The 18,256-nt window shown below is 49.7% G+C and overlaps 1 protein-coding gene across 2 annotated transcripts; it reads left to right on the top strand.

Annotated features, from left to right (window-relative positions):
* Window positions 1-488: 488 nt before the first annotated feature.
* Window positions 489-17,907, top strand: DNAL4 (dynein axonemal light chain 4). Of its 2 annotated transcripts, XM_038756433.1 has the most exons (4): window positions 489-543; window positions 11,767-11,971; window positions 13,064-13,147; window positions 16,743-16,907. In XM_038756433.1, exons 2-4 carry the CDS (start codon window positions 11,900-11,902, stop codon window positions 16,905-16,907), a joined length of 321 nt encoding a protein of 106 aa, XP_038612361.1. In that variant the 5' UTR covers window positions 489-543; window positions 11,767-11,899. The 2 variants fall into 2 exon arrangements, with proteins under 2 accessions (XP_038612361.1, XP_038612362.1); XM_038756434.1 differs by lacking the exon at window positions 489-543 and having other exon boundaries at window positions 11,900-11,971; window positions 16,743-17,907.
* The last annotated feature ends 349 nt before the right edge of the window (window positions 17,908-18,256 follow it).

Genomic DNA, 18,256 nt, shown 5'->3' with positions numbered 1-18,256 from the left:
AAGCGCTCAGTAAATACGATTGATGATGATGATGTTGCCAGCTTGTACTTCCCAAGCGCTTAGTACAGGGCTCTGCACACAGTAAGCGCTCAATAAATACGGATGATGATGTTGCCAGCTTGTACTTCCCAAGCGCTTAGTCCAGTGCTCTGCACACAGTAAGCGCTCAATAAATACGATTGATGATGATGATGTTGCCAGCTTGTACTTCCCAAGCGCTTAGTACAGTGCTCAGCAGACAGTAAGCGCTCAATAAATACGATTGATTGATTGATTAGGCCGAGGTCACGCCCCCTTTATTACGTCATTGACACTAGGCCCCGCCCCCACGCCGAGGCCCCGCCCACGGGGCCATCGCCGAGTGCCCTCTGCCATGATTGGCACTTCCCCGCACCAATAGGCAGTAGCCTCCCCCGCCCACGGGCCAATCAGGTGTCGAGTCCCCGGAGGGCGGGACTTCCTGCGCGGTTGCTAAGACAAGGAGGGGTTCTCTCCTTGACAACCGAAGCGGGGTTGCGGAGGCTCCGGGCCCGGCGGGAGCAGGTGAGGCGCGGGGGCGCGCGTGCGCGGGCACGAGGAGGCGGCCCAGGGGGACCCCCCCCCCCCAACACCACAACCACCATCATCATCATCATCATCATAATGGCATTTGTTAAGCGCTTACTACGTGCCAAGCACTGTTCTAAGCGCTGGGGGAGATCCAAGGTCAGTAGGTGGTCCCACGTGGGGCTCACAGTCTTCACCCCCATTTTACAGATGAGGGAACTGAGGAACAGAGAATAATAGTAATAATGATGGCATTTGTTAAGCGCTTACTATGTGCCCAGCACTGTTCTAAGCGCTGGGGGAGATACAAGGTCAGTAGGTGGTCCCACGTGGGGCTCACAGTCTTCATCCCCATTTTACAGATGAGGGAACTGAGGCCCAGAGAATAATAGTAATAATAATGGCATTCGTTAAGCGCTTACTATGTGCCCAGCAGTGTTCTAAGCGCTGGGGGAGATACAAGGTCAGTAGGTGGTCCCACGTGGGGCTCACAGTCTTCATCCCCATTTTACAGATGAGGTAACTGAGGAACAGAGAATAATAATAATAATGATGGCATTCGTTAAGCGCTTACTATGTGCTCAGCACTGTTCTAAGCGCTGGGGGAGATACAAGGTCAGTAGGTGGTCCCACGTGGGGCTCACAGTCTTCATTCCCATTTTACAGATGAGGGAATTGAGGCCCAGAGAATAATAATAATAATAATGGCATTCATTAAGCGCTTACTATGTGCCAAGCACTGTTCTAAGCGCTGGGGGAGATACAAGGTCAGTAGGTGGTCCCACGTGGGGCTCTCAGTCTTCACCCCCATTATACAGATGAGGGAACTGAGGCCCAGAGAACAATAGTAATGATAATGGCATTCGTTAAGTGCTTACTATGTGCCAAGCACTGTTCTAAGCACTAGGGGAGATACAAGGTCAGTAGGTGGTCCCACGTGGAGCTCACAGTCTTCATTCCTATTTTACAGATGAGGGAACTGAGGCCCAGAGAATAATAGTAATTATGGCATTCGTTAAGCGCTTACTATGTGCCCAGCACTGTTCTAAGCGCTGGGGGAGATACAAGGTCAGTAGGTGGTCCCACGTGAGGCTCACAGTCTTCATCCCCATTTTACAGATGAGGGAACTGAGGCCCAGAGAATAATAGTAATAATAATGGCATTCGTTAAGCGCTTACTATGTGCCCAGCAGTGTTCTAAGCGCTGGGCGAGATACAAGGTCAGTAGGTGGTCCCACGTGGGGCTCACAGTCTTCATCCCCATTTTACAGATGAGGGAACTGAGGCCCAGAGAATAATAGTAATTATGGCATTTGTTAAGCGCTTACTATGTGCCCTGCACTGTTCTAAGCGCTGGGGGAAATCCAAGGTCAGCAGGTTGTCCCACGTGGGGCTCACAGTCTTCATCCCCACTTTATAGATGAGGGAACTGAGGCCCAGAGAAGTTAAGTGGCTTGCCCAAGGGCACACAGCTGACAAGTGGCGGAGTTGGGATTTGAACCCATGATCCCTGACTCCCAAGCCCGTGCTCTTTCCACTGAGCCACGCTGCTTCTCCAATAATAAAATGATGGTATTTGTTAAGCGCTTACTATGTGCCCAGCACTGTTCTAAGCGCTGGGGGAGATCCAAGGTCAGCAGGTGGTCCCACGTGGGGCTCACAGTCTTCACCCCCATTTTACAGATGAGAGAGCTGAGGAACAGAGAATAATAATTATGGTGGCATTTGTTAAGCGCTTACTATGTGCCCAGCACTTTTTAAGCACTGGGGGAGATCCAAGGTCAGCAGGTTGTCCCACGTGGGGCTCACACTCTTCATCCCCATTTTACAGATGAGGTCACTGAGGAGCAGAGAGTAATAATAATAATGGCATTTGTTAAGCACTTACTATATGCCAAGCACTGTTCTAAGCGCTGGGGCAGATACAATAATAATAATAATGCCATTTATTAAGCGCTTACTATGTGCAAAGCACTGTTCTAAGCTCTGGGGAGGTTACAAGGTGATCAGGTTGTCCCACGGGGGGCGCTCAGTCTTCATCCCCATTTTACAGATGAGGGAACTGAGGCACAAAGAAGTGAAGTGACTTGCCCAAAGTCACACAGCTGACAATTGGCGGAGCCGGGAGTTGAACCCATGACCTCCTACTCCAAAGCCCAGGCTCTTTCCATTGAGCCACGCTGCTTCTCTAAGTGCTTACTCTGTGCCAAGCACTGTTCTAAGCGCTGGGGAGGTTACAAGGTGATCAGGTTGTCCCACGGGGGGCTCACAGTCTTAATCCCCATTTTCCAGATGAGGTAACTGAGGCCCAGAGAAGTGAAGTGACTTTCTCAAGGTCACACAGCTGACAATTGGCAGAGCGGGGATTTGAACCCATGACCTCTGACTCCAAAGCCCGGGCTCTTTCCACTGAGCCACGCTGCTTCTAGAGTATGTTTGGTTTTGTTCTCTGCCCCCCCCTTCTAGACTGTGAGCCCACTGTTGGGTAGGGACTGTCTCTGTACAGCGAGCGTACAGGCTAGAGGTCAATCAGTCTATTGATCGTATTTATTGAGTGCTTACTGCGTGTAGAGCAGTGTACTAAGTACCTGGGAGGGTACAGTATACCAGAGTTGGGAGACATATTCCCTGCTCACAGCAGGGAACACTGAGCAACGCGGCCTAGCGGATAGAGCAAGGGCCTGGGAGTAAAAAGGACCTGGGTTCTAATCCTGACCCTGCCACTGGTCAGCCATGTGACCCTGGGCAAGTCACCACTTCTCTGTGCCTCAGTTCCGTCATCTGTAAAATGGGGATTAAGACTGTGAGCCCCTCGTGGAACGGAGACTGTGTCCAACCTGATTAGCTTGTTCCAGCGTTTAGAACGGTGCCTGGCCCAAAGTCAGCACTTAATTACTATGGAAACAAACCCGGCTTACAGTCTAGAAGGGCAGACATTAAAATAATACAATTAAATTAAAATAATAAAATAATATAAGAGAAGCAGCGTGGCTCAGTGGAAAGAGCCCGGGCTTTGGAGGCAGAGGTCACGAGTTCAAATCCCAGCTCCGCCACTTGTCAGCTGTGTGACTTTGGGCAAGTCACAACTTCTCTGCGCCTCAGTTCCGTCATCTGTAAAATGGGGATTAAGACTGTGAGCCCCACGTGGAACGGAGACTGTGTCCCATCTGATTAGCTTGTATATTCCAGTGTTTAGAACGGTGCCTGGCCCAAAGTCAGCACTTAATTACTATTGAAACAAATCCGGCTTACAGTTTAGAAGGGCAGACATTAAAATAATAAAATAATAATAAAATAATATAAGAGAAGCAGCGTGGCTCAGTGGAAAGAGCCCGGGCTTTGGAGGCAGAGGTCACGAGTTCAAATCCCAGCTCCGCCAATTGTCAGCTGTGTGACTTCGGGCAAGTCACAACTTCTCTGCGCCTCAGTCACCTCATCTGTAAAATGGGGGTTAAGATTATGAGCCCCATGTGGGACAACCTGATCACCTGGTATCCCCCCCAGTGCTTTGCACATAGTAAGTGCTTAACAAATACCATCATTATTATTATTATTCTATATAATAATATACGGTCGCCCCCGGCTGCTACACGGAACTGAGTCGCTTCCATTTCTTCCTCAAAGTAATTCGGCTCTGAGCTGCAGCAACTCTCCCTAAACCGTCCTCTCCGAACAAACTTTGCGTCGCTAATTATAACGAGTGGCGGCCGAGGTCAGAGATGCGCTGGAGTTAAAAGAGGGAGTATCCACAATATGGGGAACTCCAGAAGGAGCCAGTTCTGTGTGATTCTTGTTGCCTAGGAGAAGTTCTTGCAACAGCTAGATGAAAGCGGTAAAGGATCAAAACCCACGGGGCTGAATGAATCAAGGCCACGCTTGCTTCTGGATTCTGGAAAGATATGAGGATTCTGGCTGTGATTGTCAAGGGATCGCAGGAAAACGGGACTGGTGCCGAGGCTTATTGTCCGTTTCAATTGGAATTCCTTCCTGCCCGCTGCCTGATTTCTTTTTGGCGTGGCCTACTTCCTTTCGGGCCTGAGGTCTCTGGGCCAGGTCAGCTCGCGTCAGAGAAGCAGCGTGGCTCAGTGGAAAGAGCCCGGGCTTTGGAGCCGGTGGTCACGGGTTCAAATCCCGGCTCCGGCAACTGTCAGCTGTGGGACTTTGGGCCAGTCACTTCACTTCTCTGGGCCTCAGTTCCCTCATCTGTAAAATGGGGATGAAGACTGTGAGCCCCCCCGTGGGACCACCTGATCACCTTGTAACCTCCCCAGCGCTTAGAACAGTGCTTTGCACATAGTAAGCGCTTAACAAATGCCACCATTATTATTATTATTTACCTGAGAAGGCTGCCAAGTCGGTTTCGCCAGTTTGGTAGTCAGGCAGTTGTATTTATTGAGCTCCTACCGTGTGCGGATGGCTGTACTAAGCTCTTGGGAGAGTACAGTTCCATGCCCACTCTAGAAGGGGAGACAGACAGTAACATAAATAAATAAAATTACAGATATGTACATATGTTGCAAACTTGTACTTCCCAAGCACTTAGTACAGTGCTCTGCACACAGTAAGTGCTCAATAAATACGATTGATTGATTGATATGTGCTGTAGGGCTGGGAGGGGGCAATAAATAACCAGCTTGTACTTCCCAAGCGCTTAGTATAGTGCTGTGCACACAGTAAGCGCTCAATAAATCCGATTGAATGAATGAATGAATGAATGAAAGGGAGCAAGTCAGGGTGACGCCGAAGAGAGTTGGAAGAAAAGGAAAAGAAGGCTTAGTCAGGGAAGGAGATTCATTCAATTGTTTTTATTCATCATCAATCGTATTTATTGAGCGCTTACTATGTGCAGAGCACTGTACTAAGCGCTTGGGAAGTACAAATTGGCAACATATAGAGACAGTCCCTACCCAACAGTGGGCTCACAGTCTAAAAGGGGGAGACAGAGAACAAAACCAAACATACTAACAAAATAAAATAAATAGAATAGCTATGTGCAAGTAAAATAAATAAATAAATAGAGTAACAAATATGTACAAACATATATACATATATACAGGTGCTGTGGGGAAGGGAAGGAGGTAAGATGGGGGGGATGGAGAGGGGGACGAGGGGGAGAGGAAGGAAGGGGCTTAGTGTGGGAAGGCCTCCTGGAGGTGGTGAGCTCTCAGCAGGGCCTTGAAGGAAGGAAGAGAGCTAACTTGGCGGATGGGCAGAGAGGGAGGGCATTCCAGGCCCGGGGGATGACGTGGGCCGGGGGTCGATGACGGGACAGGCGAGAACGAGGTACGGTGAGGAACGAGGACTGTGAGGCCCAGTGGAGCAGAGACTGCATTCATCCATTCAATCAATCGTATTTATTGAGCGCTCACTGTGTGCAGAGCACTGGACTAAGCACTTGGGAAGTACAAGTTGGCAACATATAGAGACGGTCCTTACCCAACAACGGGCTCACAGTCTAGAAGGGGGAGACAGACAACAAAATAAAGCATGTGGACAGGGGTCAAGTCATCAGAATAAATAGAGATGTACCTTCAATAGGGCTCTGAAGGTGGGGAGAGTATTTGACTGTCGGATACGAAGAGGGAGGGCGTTCCAGGCCAGCAGCAGGACGTGGGTGAGAAATCAGCGGTGAGATAGATGAGAATGAGGTACGGTGAGTAGACTGGCATTAGAGGGGTGAAGCACGCGGGCTGGGTTGTAGTGGACGAATAGTAAAGTGAGGTAGAAAGGGGGCAAGGTGACTGAGGGCTTAAAAGCCAATTGTGAGGAGTGTCTGTTTCATTCATTCAATCGTATTGAGTGCTCACTGTGTGTACAGCACTGTACTAAGCATTTGGATCAGTACAGAGTAACAGTAAACAGACACATTCCTTGCCCACAGTGAGCTTACAGACCGTTTGATGCGGAGGTGGATGGGAAACACCGGAGGTTCTTGAGGAGTGGGGAAACATGGCCTGAACATTTCTGTAGAAAAATGATCCGCGCAGCAAAGTGACGTATGAGGGAACTGAGGCCCAGAGAAGTGAAGTGACTTGCCCAGGGTCACCCAGCTGACAAGCGGTGGAGCCGGGATTAGAGCCCATAATAATAATAATAATGGCATTTATTAATTGCTTACTATGTTCAAAGCAGTGTTCTAAGCGCTGGGGAGGTTACAAGGTGATCAGGTTGTCCCACGGGGAGCTCACAGCCTTCATCCCCATTTTACAGATGAAGGAATGGAGGCACAGAGAAGTGAAGTGACTTGCCCAGGGTCACCCAGCTGACTAGCGGTGGAGCCGGGATTAGAACCCATAATAATAATAATGGCATTTATTAATTGCTTACTATGTGCAAAGCACTGTTCTAAGCGCTTTGGAGGTTACAAGGTGATCAGGTTGTCCCACGGGGAGCTCACAGCCTTCATCCCCATTTTACAGATGAGGGAACTGAGGCACAGATAAGTGAAGTGACTTGCCCAAAGTCACACAGCTGACAAGTGGCAGAGCCGGGATTTGAACCCGTGACCTCTGACTCCTAAGCCCGGGCTCTTTTCCACTGAGCCACTGAGCCACCCTACTTCCCACAGTCTACAGAGAAGCATCTTGGCTTAGTGGCTAGAGCCCGGGCCTGGGAATCAGGCGGTCGTGGGTTCTAATCCCAGCTCCGCCATCTGTCTGCTGTGTGACTTCTCTGGGCCTCAGTTACCTCATCTGTAAAATGGGGATTGAGACTGGGAGCCCCATGTGGGACAGGGATTGGGTCCTACCCAATTTGCTTGTATCCACCCCAGCGCTTAGTACAGTGTCTGGCACATAGTAAGCTCTTAACAAATACCAAAGTTATTATGGTTATTATTACAATGATGGGAAGGCAGGGGAAGGACAGGGTTTGCGTGGGAAGATTGTAAACTCTTTCCCCTTAGGTTACCCTACAATAACAATAGCATTTATTAAGCTCTTCACATATCCAAGAGACCTTCCCTGACTAAATCCTCATTACCCCTACTCATCCTTCTGTCACCTATGCACTTGGTTTCATATTACTCTGTCTTACTAATGATTTGTATATATCTAGAATTCTATTCATTTTGATGGCCTTGGCACCTGTCTACTTGTTTTGTTGTCCGTCTCCCCCTTCTAGACTGTGAATCCATTGTTGGGTAGGAATTGTCTCTATCCGTTGCCGAATTGTACTTTCCAAGCACTTAGTACAGTGCTCTGCACATAGTAAGCGCTCAATAAATACGATTGAATGAGTGAATGCTCAGCGCTGTGGCAAATGCCATGTTATGAGCCAGGACACAGTCCCTACCCCACGTGGGACTCACAGTCTCTCTTATCTGTATTTTACAGATGAGGAAACTGAGGCCCCGAACAGTAAAGTAATAATAATAATATAATAATGATGGCATTTGTTAAGCGCTTACTATGTGCAAAGCACTGTTCTAAGCGCTGGGGAGGATACAAGGTGATCAGGTTGTGCCTCAGTCCCTTCACCTGTAAAATGGGGATTAAGACTGAGCCCAAAGTGGGACAGGGAATGTACCCAACCCGATAAGCTTGTATAATAATAATGATGATGATGGCATTGGTTAAGTGTTTACTATGTGCAAAGCACTGTTCTAAGCGCAGGGGAGGATACAAGGTGATCAGGTTGTTCCACGTGGGGCTCACAGTCTTCATCCCCATTTTACAGGTGAGGTAACTGAGGCACAGAGAAGTTAAGTGGCTTGCCCAAAGCTGACAAGTGGGAGAGCTGGGATTTGAACCCATGCCTTCTGACTCCAAAGCCCGTGCTCTTTCCACTGAGCCTTCGTACAGTGCCTGGCACATAATAAGCGCTTAACAAATACCGTAAAGAAAAATAAGACATCTGAAGGTTTCTTGTAAGTGGTTCAACGGATCTGTCAGACACCAGAATGCCAGTTGTAAGCAGCAACGTGGACAAGGAAGCGGTCATTTCCAGATTCATTCATTCATTCATTTAATCGTATTTATTGACCGCATACTGTGTGCAGAGCACTGTACTAAGCGCTTGGGAAGTACAAGTTGGCAACATATAGAGACGGTCCCTACACAACAACGGGCTCACAGTCTAGAAGGGGGAGACAGACAACAAAACAACACATATTAACAAAATAAAATCAATAGAATAGTAAATATGTACAAGTAAAATAGAGTAATTGTACAAACATACAGGTGCTGTGGGGAGAGGAAGGAGGTAGGGCAGGGGGATGGGGAGAAGGAGAGGAAAAAGGGGCTCAGTGTGGGAAGGCCTCCTGGAGGAGGTGAGCTCTCAGTAGGGCTTTGAAGGGAGGAAGAGAGCTAGCTTGGCGGTTGTGCGGAGGGAGGGCATTCTGGGCCAACGAGTCCCTGTGGGCCAGGAATAATCCAGAGATCAGGGTGTGACAAGCTGGCATGATCCAGACCAAAGGGATCAACAGAGGCATGAGTCACGCAGTGCAACTAGAGGTAGACTTCAGGTCTCCCGCCCTGCCCTTTATTAGCATCGTCCAGTGTAAGCATCTTTAAACACGCTTTGTTCACGCTTGATGAAACTGGGGACTGAGCCTGGTCTGCTGGAAAGAACACAGGATGGGAAGTCGGGCCGACCTGGGCTCGAGTCCCAGTTTACCTCACTTACTCACTCACTCACCTCACCTGTAAATTGGGGATCAAATCGAACTCCCTCCTATTTAATAATAATAAGAAGAAGAATGATGGCATTTGTTAAGCACTTACTATGTGCAAAGCTGGGGGGATACAAGGTGATCAGGTTGTCCCACGCGGGGCTCACAGTCTTAATCCCCATTTTACAGATGAGGTGACTGAGGCTCAGAGAAGGGAAGTGACTTGCCGAAGATCACACAGCAGGCCTGTGGCGGAGCCGGGATTCGAACCCACGGCCTCTGACTCCAAAGCCCGTGCTCTTTCCACTGAGCCACGCTGCTTCTCTAGAAGCAGACTGGGGGCCCCATGTGGGGCAGGGACCATGTCCAGCCCAATTATCTCGTATCGAGCCCAGTGCTTAGTACAGTGCCTGGCACATTGGTGTCTATGGTACCCACTCCGCCTGTAGTAAGTACAGGCCACCATTTAGTAGTCACCCTATGATCGAAGCTTGTATGTTTGTACATGTAGTAGTACATATGTAGTATGTTTGGTTTTGTTCTCTGTCTCCCCCTTTTAGACTGTGAGCCCACTGTTGGGTAGGGACCGTCTCTATATGTTGCCAACTTGTACTTCCCAAGCGCTTAGTACAGTGCTGTGCACACAGTAAGCGCTCAATAAATACGATTGATTGATTGATTGAAGCTGCAATCACATGCCCGACTGTCTCTTCCAACATCAGATTGAATTCCCTCTAGACAGACAAGGCTTCGTCAGAAGAAAGACCCCCTAATTCCTCGGCAGGTGCGATCCAAAACGTACCATGCGATCACACACTGAGGCAGAACTTGACTGCGGCATTTGTGCGCATAGCTTTAAATTGTATATTATGAATTATTTATGAATTCATTCATATTAACGTCTGCCTCCCCCTCTAGGCCGTAAGCTCATTAAGGGCAGGGGATGGGTCTGCTAATTCTGTTGCTTTGTCCCAAGCGCTTAGTACAGTGCTCTGCACATGGTTAGCAGGACAGAAGGGATGCTCAGAGGTACTTGTGAAGCCTGCTCTTGTTTTCCTTTCGTTAATGAGCAGGAAGAGAGGAAAGAATGGGACGGTAAAGCTCGAAGACGGAGAAGAGGCCCGATCTCTAGGGAGAGAAAGGAAATGAGCCAAATGGATTTTATAAGCGCGTGAAACATGAGCAGAAGCCCTAATGAGATTCTTCCTGGCCTGCCGACCCATCTATCAAAGGACTGCTAGCCGACCTAATTAGGGCCAAGCTAGCGGCCCTGTTTTGGCGGAGGGAGGGTATGCCGAAAATCAGTGAAGCAACCGCAGAGCTCTCGTAGGTTCGGACCACAGATTATCATCATCATCAATCGTATTTATTGAGCTCTTACTGTGTGCAGAGCACTGTACTAAGCGCTTGGGAAGTCCAAGTTGGCAACATATAGAGACAGTCCCTACCCAACAGTGGGCTCACAGTCTAAAAGGGGGAGACAGAGAACAAAACCAAACATACTAACAAAATAAAATAAATAGAATAGATATGTGCAAGTAAAATAAATAGAGTAACAGATATGTACAAGCATATATCCATATATACAGGTGCTGTGGGGAAGGGAAGGAGGTAAGATGGAAGGATTAGAAGGAAGGATTAGAAGGTAGGAGGTTTGGAGACTCCCCTAAACCGTCAGTTCCTTGTGGGCAGGGACAGTATCGACTCCACCGAATTGCTCTCTCCCAAGCGCTTGGTGTACGGTAAGCGCTGACCGAGCATTGGTTGATCGTGATGGGAGAAGGCCGGACAGTCCGTTTCCAAAGACCTCGGACCGGAAACCGAACGAATGGTCATCAGGGTGGGCCCAGTTCTTGTCCCACACGGGGCTCACAGTCTGGATTTCATCCTCATTTTACAAATGAGGAAACCGAGGTGCAGAGAAGGTAAGTGACTTGGCCACGGTCATACAGCCGACAAATGCTGTGTGCTCCGCACATAGTAAGCGCTCAATAAATACAATTGATGATGATGATGACAAGTGGCAGAGCCGGGGATAGGACCCAGGTCCTCTAACTCCCGGGCCTGGGCTTTTTCCACTAGGCCGCACCCCAACTTGTATGTACCGGGAAGTACAGGTGCTCCTCAGTTTTGGAGACACATTTGCGATGGCAACAACTCATAGAAGAGCCCCAACCCCTAAGACCAAGGCCTGGGTGCTGTATTTCATACGGGATTTTCAGTGCATTTGGCCTCTCCTCAAGTCTGTTTCCCCTTCTCATTCATTCATTCATTCAGTCGTATTTATTGAGTGCTTACTGTGTGCAGAGCACTGTACTAAGCACTTGGGAAGTACAAGTTGGCAACATATAGAGTCCCTACCCAACAGCGGGTTCATAATTGTATAAAAGCAAGGCCTTGCTTTATAATGACAGAGTGTCTCACCAGGCACCCAAATGTCAAATTGACTCATCTCCCGCCTGCAAATTAATTAGCCATTTGGGAAAGGAAGGCAGAGGCGTCAGCCACAAGTCGTGTCAGGTGGACACTGTGACCTTTCCAAATGTGACGGATGATTATTTTTTGTAGAAAAAAACAAATGTTTTTCTGGTTCTTCTCATTTTAAACAGCCTCCCCTGCCGGGGAAGCGTTTCCCACCGCCTCCGCTGAAGCCGGGCCTGCTTTCCTGATGCCCGGGACTCTCCCTGACTGCTAGCATCGACTCCTTCCCAGAACCGCCCCGCCTGTCACCGTAAGAGGACCATGGGCGAACCGGCAGAGGGGAAAAAGGAAGAAGCGGACTATAAGAGAGTTCACACCTTCCCCCTGGTCAGGGTAAGACGTCGGCTGGGCGGGCCGGCGGCCGGCAGAGAGGCTCATGGGCAGTGCCCTCTAGTCGTCCGAGGCCTGGGGGACGGGGAGAGAATGAGCCCGAGCTCGGAAGCGACAGGGATAGAGATGTCTCCATCTCGGGCCTCCAGGATCTGACTCAGAGTTCTCCTGAAGATGGGCATTAGTCATCTCCACAGGCGGAATTCCGTCCGGCTTTGGGCTCCGGGAAATGGTGACTAGGATGGTGAGCCCTATGCGGGACATGGATTGGGTTCAACCTGACAACCTTTTAGCTACCCCAGCGCTTATTGCCCGGCGTAGATAGAGCACAGCCCTGGGATTCAAAAGATCATGGGTTCCAAACCCGGCTCCACCACTTGTCTGCTGTGTGACCTTGGGCCTTCTCTGTGCCTCAGTTACCTCATCTGTGACTGTGAGCCCACTGTTGGGTAGGGACTGTCTCTATCTGTTGCCAACTTGTACTTCCCAAGCGCTTCGTACAGTGCTCCGTACACAGTAAGCGCTCAATAAATACGATTGAGGATGATGATGATCTGTAAAATGGGGGTTACAACTGTGCGCCCCACGTGGGATGGAGACTGTGTCCAAACTGATTTGCTTTATCCACCCCAGCACTTAGTGCCTGGCACATAGTAAGCGCTTTACAAGTACCATAATTGTTATTATTAACAAATACAACCATTATTATTATGAACCCTTCTGTCCTGGAACCCAGCAGAACGAGAGCTGCTAGTGAAGGCCCCGGGCCTCACCCCCAAATCCTCAGCCCCCACCAAGGCTCCATCTGGTACCTGGTTCTTCATCATCATCATCAATCGTATTTATTGAGCGCTTACTATGTGCAGAGCACTGTACTAAGCGCTTGGGAAGTACAAATTGGCAACATATAGAGACAGTCCCTACCCAACAGTGGGCTCACAGTCTAAAAGGGGGAGGCAGAGAACAAAACCAAACATACTAACAAAATAAAATAAATAGAATAGCTATGTAATAAGTAGAATAGCTATGTTCTTGCTGTTGAACCCCTCTCTCTCTGTCCGTCTGTCACACACCCCCTCCCTCACCCCGCCACAGCACACAGATATGCCAGAGGAGATGCGGGTGGAAGCCATGGAGCTGTGCGTCACGGCCTGCGAGAAGTTCGCCACCAACAACGAGGTACCGACCGTGATGCGCATCTCGCTTTATTTCTATTTATTCTGATGACATGACACCTGTCCACATGTTTTGTTTTGTTGTCCGTCTCCCCCTTCTAGACTGGGAGCCCGTTGTTGGGGAGGGACCGTATCTATACGTTGCCAACTTGTACTTCCCAAGCGCTTAGTACAGTGCTCTGCACACAGTGAGCGCTCAGTAAATATGACTGAATGAATGAATGAGTGAAAGGAGTCCCCATGCCCTCGGGGGTCAGGAGAGCCATCCGACCGTGTCCTCCTGAGCCGTGGGGTATCAGGAGTCAGAAGCAGAGTGAGAAGCAGCGTGGCTCAGTGGGTTTTGGAGGCAGAGGTCATGGGTTCAAATCCTGGCTCTGCCAATTGTCAGCTGTGTGACTTTGGGCAAGTCACTTCACTTCCCTGGGCCTCAGTTCCCTCATCTGTAAAATGGGGATTAAGACTGTGAGCCCCCTGTGGGACAACCTGATCACCTTGTAACCTCCCCAGCGCTTAGAACAGTGCTCTGCACATAGTAAGCACTTAATAAATGCCATCATCATCATTATTATTATTAGAAGGTTATGGGTTCTAATCCTCACTCTACCATTTGTCTGCTATGTGACCTTGGGCAATTCACCTCCCTTCTCTAGGCCTTAGTTACCTCATCTGTAAAATGGGGATTGAGATGTGAGCCCCACGTGGGACAGTGTGTCCAACCCGGTTTGCTCGCATCCGCCCCAGGGCTTAGTACAGTGCCTGGCACATAGTAAGCGCTTAACAAGTGCCATTATTATGCCTATCAGTATTATCAGAACCTTGGACGCGGGCAGAGAGAGCCAAGATGGACCAGGCAGATGCTGAGGGAGGGCGAGGCGGGGTGGGCAGCGCCTGTGATCTCGGCCCCCTCCAGGGATGCCATGAGGCCTCCACTCGGTGGATGGAAGCCAAGAAGAGCCCCGAGGTCTCGAGTGAGGCGGGCACCGCGGGCCGGGCTCGCCTGACCCCTTGTTTCCCGGCTCAGGACCCACGTGGTCCAAGAGGGGATGGTCAGGGGGCCCATCGGCAGGCCCGGGAAACGAGTGAATGGTGAGGGCAGGAAGGGGTTTGGAGCCTGGGCATTCGGAAGCAGGTGTTCGGCCCGCTCTTCTGGGGAGACCCTGAGGTGAGGCGGGGCAGGTGAAGAGAAGGGGGCTGCTCACCTGGTGGGCAGGGCTAAAAGAGGGGCAAGGGTCCAGATGGTCCTCCCAGCTCCTCCATTCATTCATTCAATCTTTTTTACACTCTGCCTGGGCCCAGTGAGAACCCTAGTTTGAGGCGTAATCAGCCACCTCTTCCTGCCTTGCAGAAGCAGCGTGGCTCAGTGGAAAGAGCCCGGGCTTTGGAGTCAGAGGTCATGGGTTCGAATCCCAGCTCCACCGTTTGTCAGCTGTGGGGCCTTGGGCAAGCCAGTTAACTTCTCTGTGCCTCAGTTACCTCATCTGTAAAATGGGATTAAGACGGTGAGCCCCACGGGGGACAACCTGATCACCTTGTATCCCCCAGCACTTAGAACAGTGCTCTGCACATAGTAAGCGCTTAATAAATGCCATTATTATTATTATTATTATTATTATTATTATTATTATTGTTATTATTATTAACCCAGCCACCTCCTACCAAGGATCCCTCTGTACCAGTGCCAGTCTTCCACTCCTCCCTCCCAGCCCCAGCCGACCACTGACCAACTAGGGCAGGGGCGGCATGGCCTTATGGAAAGAAGAGGGGCAGTGTGGCCTAGTGGAAAGAGCTCAGGGCTTGGAGTTGGAGGACCTGGGCTCCATTGCCTGCCGGGGGACCTTGGGCGAATCACTTCACTTCTCTGCACCTCAGTTCCCTTGTCTGTAAAAATGGGGATTATGACTATGAGCCCTATTAATGCATTCATTCAGTCGTATTTATCGAGCGCTTACTGTGTGCAGAGCACTGTGCTAAGCACTTGGGAAGTACAAGTCGGCAACATATAGAGACGATCCCTACCCAACAGCGGGCTCACAGTCTGGAAGGGGGAGACAGGCAACCAAACAAAACATATTAACAAAAATAAAATAAATAGAACAGTAAATATGATAGAGAGTGTAAGCAAACCCCCAGGGACTGTGTTCAACCTAATAAATTTGTATCTACCCCAACGCTTAGTACGGTGTCTAGCACAAAGGAAGCGCTTAACAAATACCATAGAAACAAAACGAAGTCACTTCACTTGATTCATTCATTCTATCATATTTATGGAGTGCTTACTGTGTGCAGAGCCCTGTACTAAATTCATTCAATCGTATTTATTGAGCACTGACTGTGTGCAGAGCACTGTACTAAGCACTTGGGAAGTACAAGGCGGCAACATATAGAGATGGTCCCTACCCAGCAACGGGCTCACAGTCTAGAAGGGGGAGACAGACAACAAAACAAAACATGTAGACAGGTGTCAAAATTGTCAGAATAAATAGAATTGTAGCTATATGCACATCATTAATAAAATAGAGTAGTAAATATGTATAAGTAAAATAGAGTAATAAATCTGTACAAATATATACAAGTGCTGTAGGGAGGGGGAGGAGGAGAGGAAAAAGGGGGCTCAGTCTGGGAAGGCCTCCTGGAGGAGATGAGCTCTCAATGCTAAATGCTTGGGAGAGGACAATATAACAATAAACAGACACATTCGCTGCCCACAATGCGCTGCCTCAGTTTCCTCATCTGTAAAATAGGGATTCCATACCTGTGCTCTCTCTCTCTCCCTTAGACTGTGAGCCCCGTGTGAGACAGGGACTGTGTCTGACCTGATTATCTTGTATCTACCCCAGCGCTACGAACAGGGCTTGACAAATAGTGAGCATTTAACAATAATAATAATAATAATAATAACACCAAAGGAGTGGGAGTCAGGAAACCCAGGTTCTAATCCTAGCTCTACCACCTGCCAGCTTTGTGACTTTGGTCAAGTCACTTATCTGTGCCTCTGTTTTCTCATCTGTTTAAATACCCATTCTTCCTCCCGTTTACTTGGGAGCCCCATGCGGGACAGGGGTGGTTGATTGTAGTGTGTCTACCCCGGAGCTAGGGAGTCGATAGTAAGCACTTGAAAAATGCCATTATTATTATTATTAGAGCCCATGAGCTGAATCCAGCCCTCCAAGCCATCCCTACTACCCCCAGGCTTGAATCCAAGCTGCCAGTAGATTTTTTTTTTAATGGTATTTGTTAAGCATTTACTAAGTGCCAGGCACTGTACTGAACACTGGGGTAGGTAGAAGCTAATCAGGTGTCCCACGTGGGCTCACAGTCTTAAATCCCATTTACAGGTGACGGAACCGAGGCCCAGAGAAGTGAAGTGACTGTAGGACGTTGTAGGGGAGAGGCAGGTTCTCTTATCCCCATGTTACAGATGAGAAAACCGTAGCCCAGAGAGGTTAAGTGACTTGCCCGAAGTCACTCCGGGGGGAAGCGGTAGAGCTGGGATTAGAACCTAGATCCTCCGGGTGCTAGTAGAGCACCCATCTCCCTGCGCCCCGGCGCCACGATCCTAATTTGTCTTTACCCCCCTGACCAGGACGTTTCCCTTTCAGAGTGCTGCCAAGATGATCAAAGAGACGATGGATAAGAAGTTTGGATCCTCCTGGCACGTGGTGATTGGCGAGGGCTTCGGCTTTGAAATCACCCACGAGGTGAAGAATCTTCTCTACATGTTCTTCGGAGGCAGCTTGGCTGTGTGTGTCTGGAAGTGTTCCTGATAACCCCACCTCCCTCACACTCACCCCAAATCCCAAGCCCCACTGTCCCCTCGACCTTCAGCAGGATGGAGAAGCAGCCTCAGGCAGGCCCTGGCTTTTAGAAGGAAAGTTAGGATTTTTTTCTTTTTCTATCATAGGGCCAGTTTTCTGGGTGACATGCGCTCTCTCTCTCCCTCTCCCTCCTCCACCCCCGTGTATGTGCGTGTGCCCCCCCAATTTATGGACTATTTTGCTTTGAGAATGGGGGCAGCGGGGAGGGGCAGGTGGGGATTTAGCCTTGGAAAGTGATTCCAGATTGAAAAGGAGGAGCAGGGAGCCCGATAAACCCCACCCGCTCCTCATCTTTGTCTTGTCTTCCCCCCGCACCCTGCCCCAGCCAGGTGTCACAGCTTGGAATCACTTTGGGTGCTGGTCCCCACCACCTCCCTCTCCCCCTCCCCATCCCACCCCCAGCACCTGGCCAGATCTCTCCCCTTCTCTCTCCCCATTGTTGGCAGAGTCCATCTCTTGACCAACGGCTACATTTAGCTGGTGGGGTGTTCTCCTCACCAGCCCCCCACACCCATAATGAATCGTCCCTTCCTCCTCCATGCTGGGACCATGTCCAGAAGGCTGCCTTTTTAAGGCACCGTGCAGCCCCCCAGCCCATTTTCACCCCTCCACCTGTTGCACAGCTCACAGCACACGGGGGCAGGAGGAAGGGGCTCTTCCCAGCTGGGGTACCGTCACCCATACCATGAGGTAACAGAACAAGACCCCTCCCTCCCCCCCAGAAACCCCCAACTCCAAACACTAACTTCCCTGGGCAGAGCTGGGTGGCCTCCACCTTAATCATCAGGAACCTCCTGTATGTTTGTACTTCCCAGTGGTGGTTTTTCTATTTTATTTGTAAGCGTTGCGGGAGGGAGCCGATGAGATGGACAGTCCAAACCGTGCTTTACAGAACGATGTATTTATATGAACGTTTTGGGGTTTTACAATTAAAACGACCAAAACCAGACTCCACCGGGCATCTTGCTGCTCCGGTCCACTGCTCCACAGGGGTCAAACCAACGCACCCGAGTTGGACCCTTCCCCCTCACCGGGATGTCCTTGCAGATGGCGGATCACCGTTGGCTTAGGTCCACTTGGTTGCCTGTTGAGTTAGGACCCCGTGTTCATCGACTCTCAGCTCCACTGGGGCCTGGTTCCCACGTTCAGCAGTCCCTGGAAGCTAGTGCTGGGCCACAAGCCTTCGTGTTTATGTACAGAGGTCACGTCGATAGATGCGATCCCCACCCACAAGGAGCTTGCAGTCGACAGGGAACAGCTCGCAAACCCGCTGGAAGGGGTGAATTTAATAATAATTA

This window comes from Tachyglossus aculeatus, chromosome 14, assembly GCF_015852505.1.
Source record: "Tachyglossus aculeatus isolate mTacAcu1 chromosome 14, mTacAcu1.pri, whole genome shotgun sequence".
Taxonomy (NCBI): Eukaryota; Metazoa; Chordata; class Mammalia; order Monotremata; family Tachyglossidae; genus Tachyglossus; species Tachyglossus aculeatus.
Note: the sequence above shows the minus strand (reverse complement) of the source record. Positions and strands in the feature narration are given on the sequence as shown.

Coding starts and splice junctions, on each gene's coding strand:
- DNAL4 (XM_038756434.1), top strand. CDS start 11,900: ATGGGCGAACCGGCAGAGGGGAAAAAGGAAGAAGCGGACTATAAGAGA. Junction 11,972..13,063: donor ACACCTTCCCCCTGGTCAGG/GTAAGACGTCGG, acceptor ACCCCGCCACAG/CACACAGATATGCCAGAGGA. Junction 13,148..16,742: donor AGTTCGCCACCAACAACGAG/GTACCGACCGTG, acceptor TTTCCCTTTCAG/AGTGCTGCCAAGATGATCAA.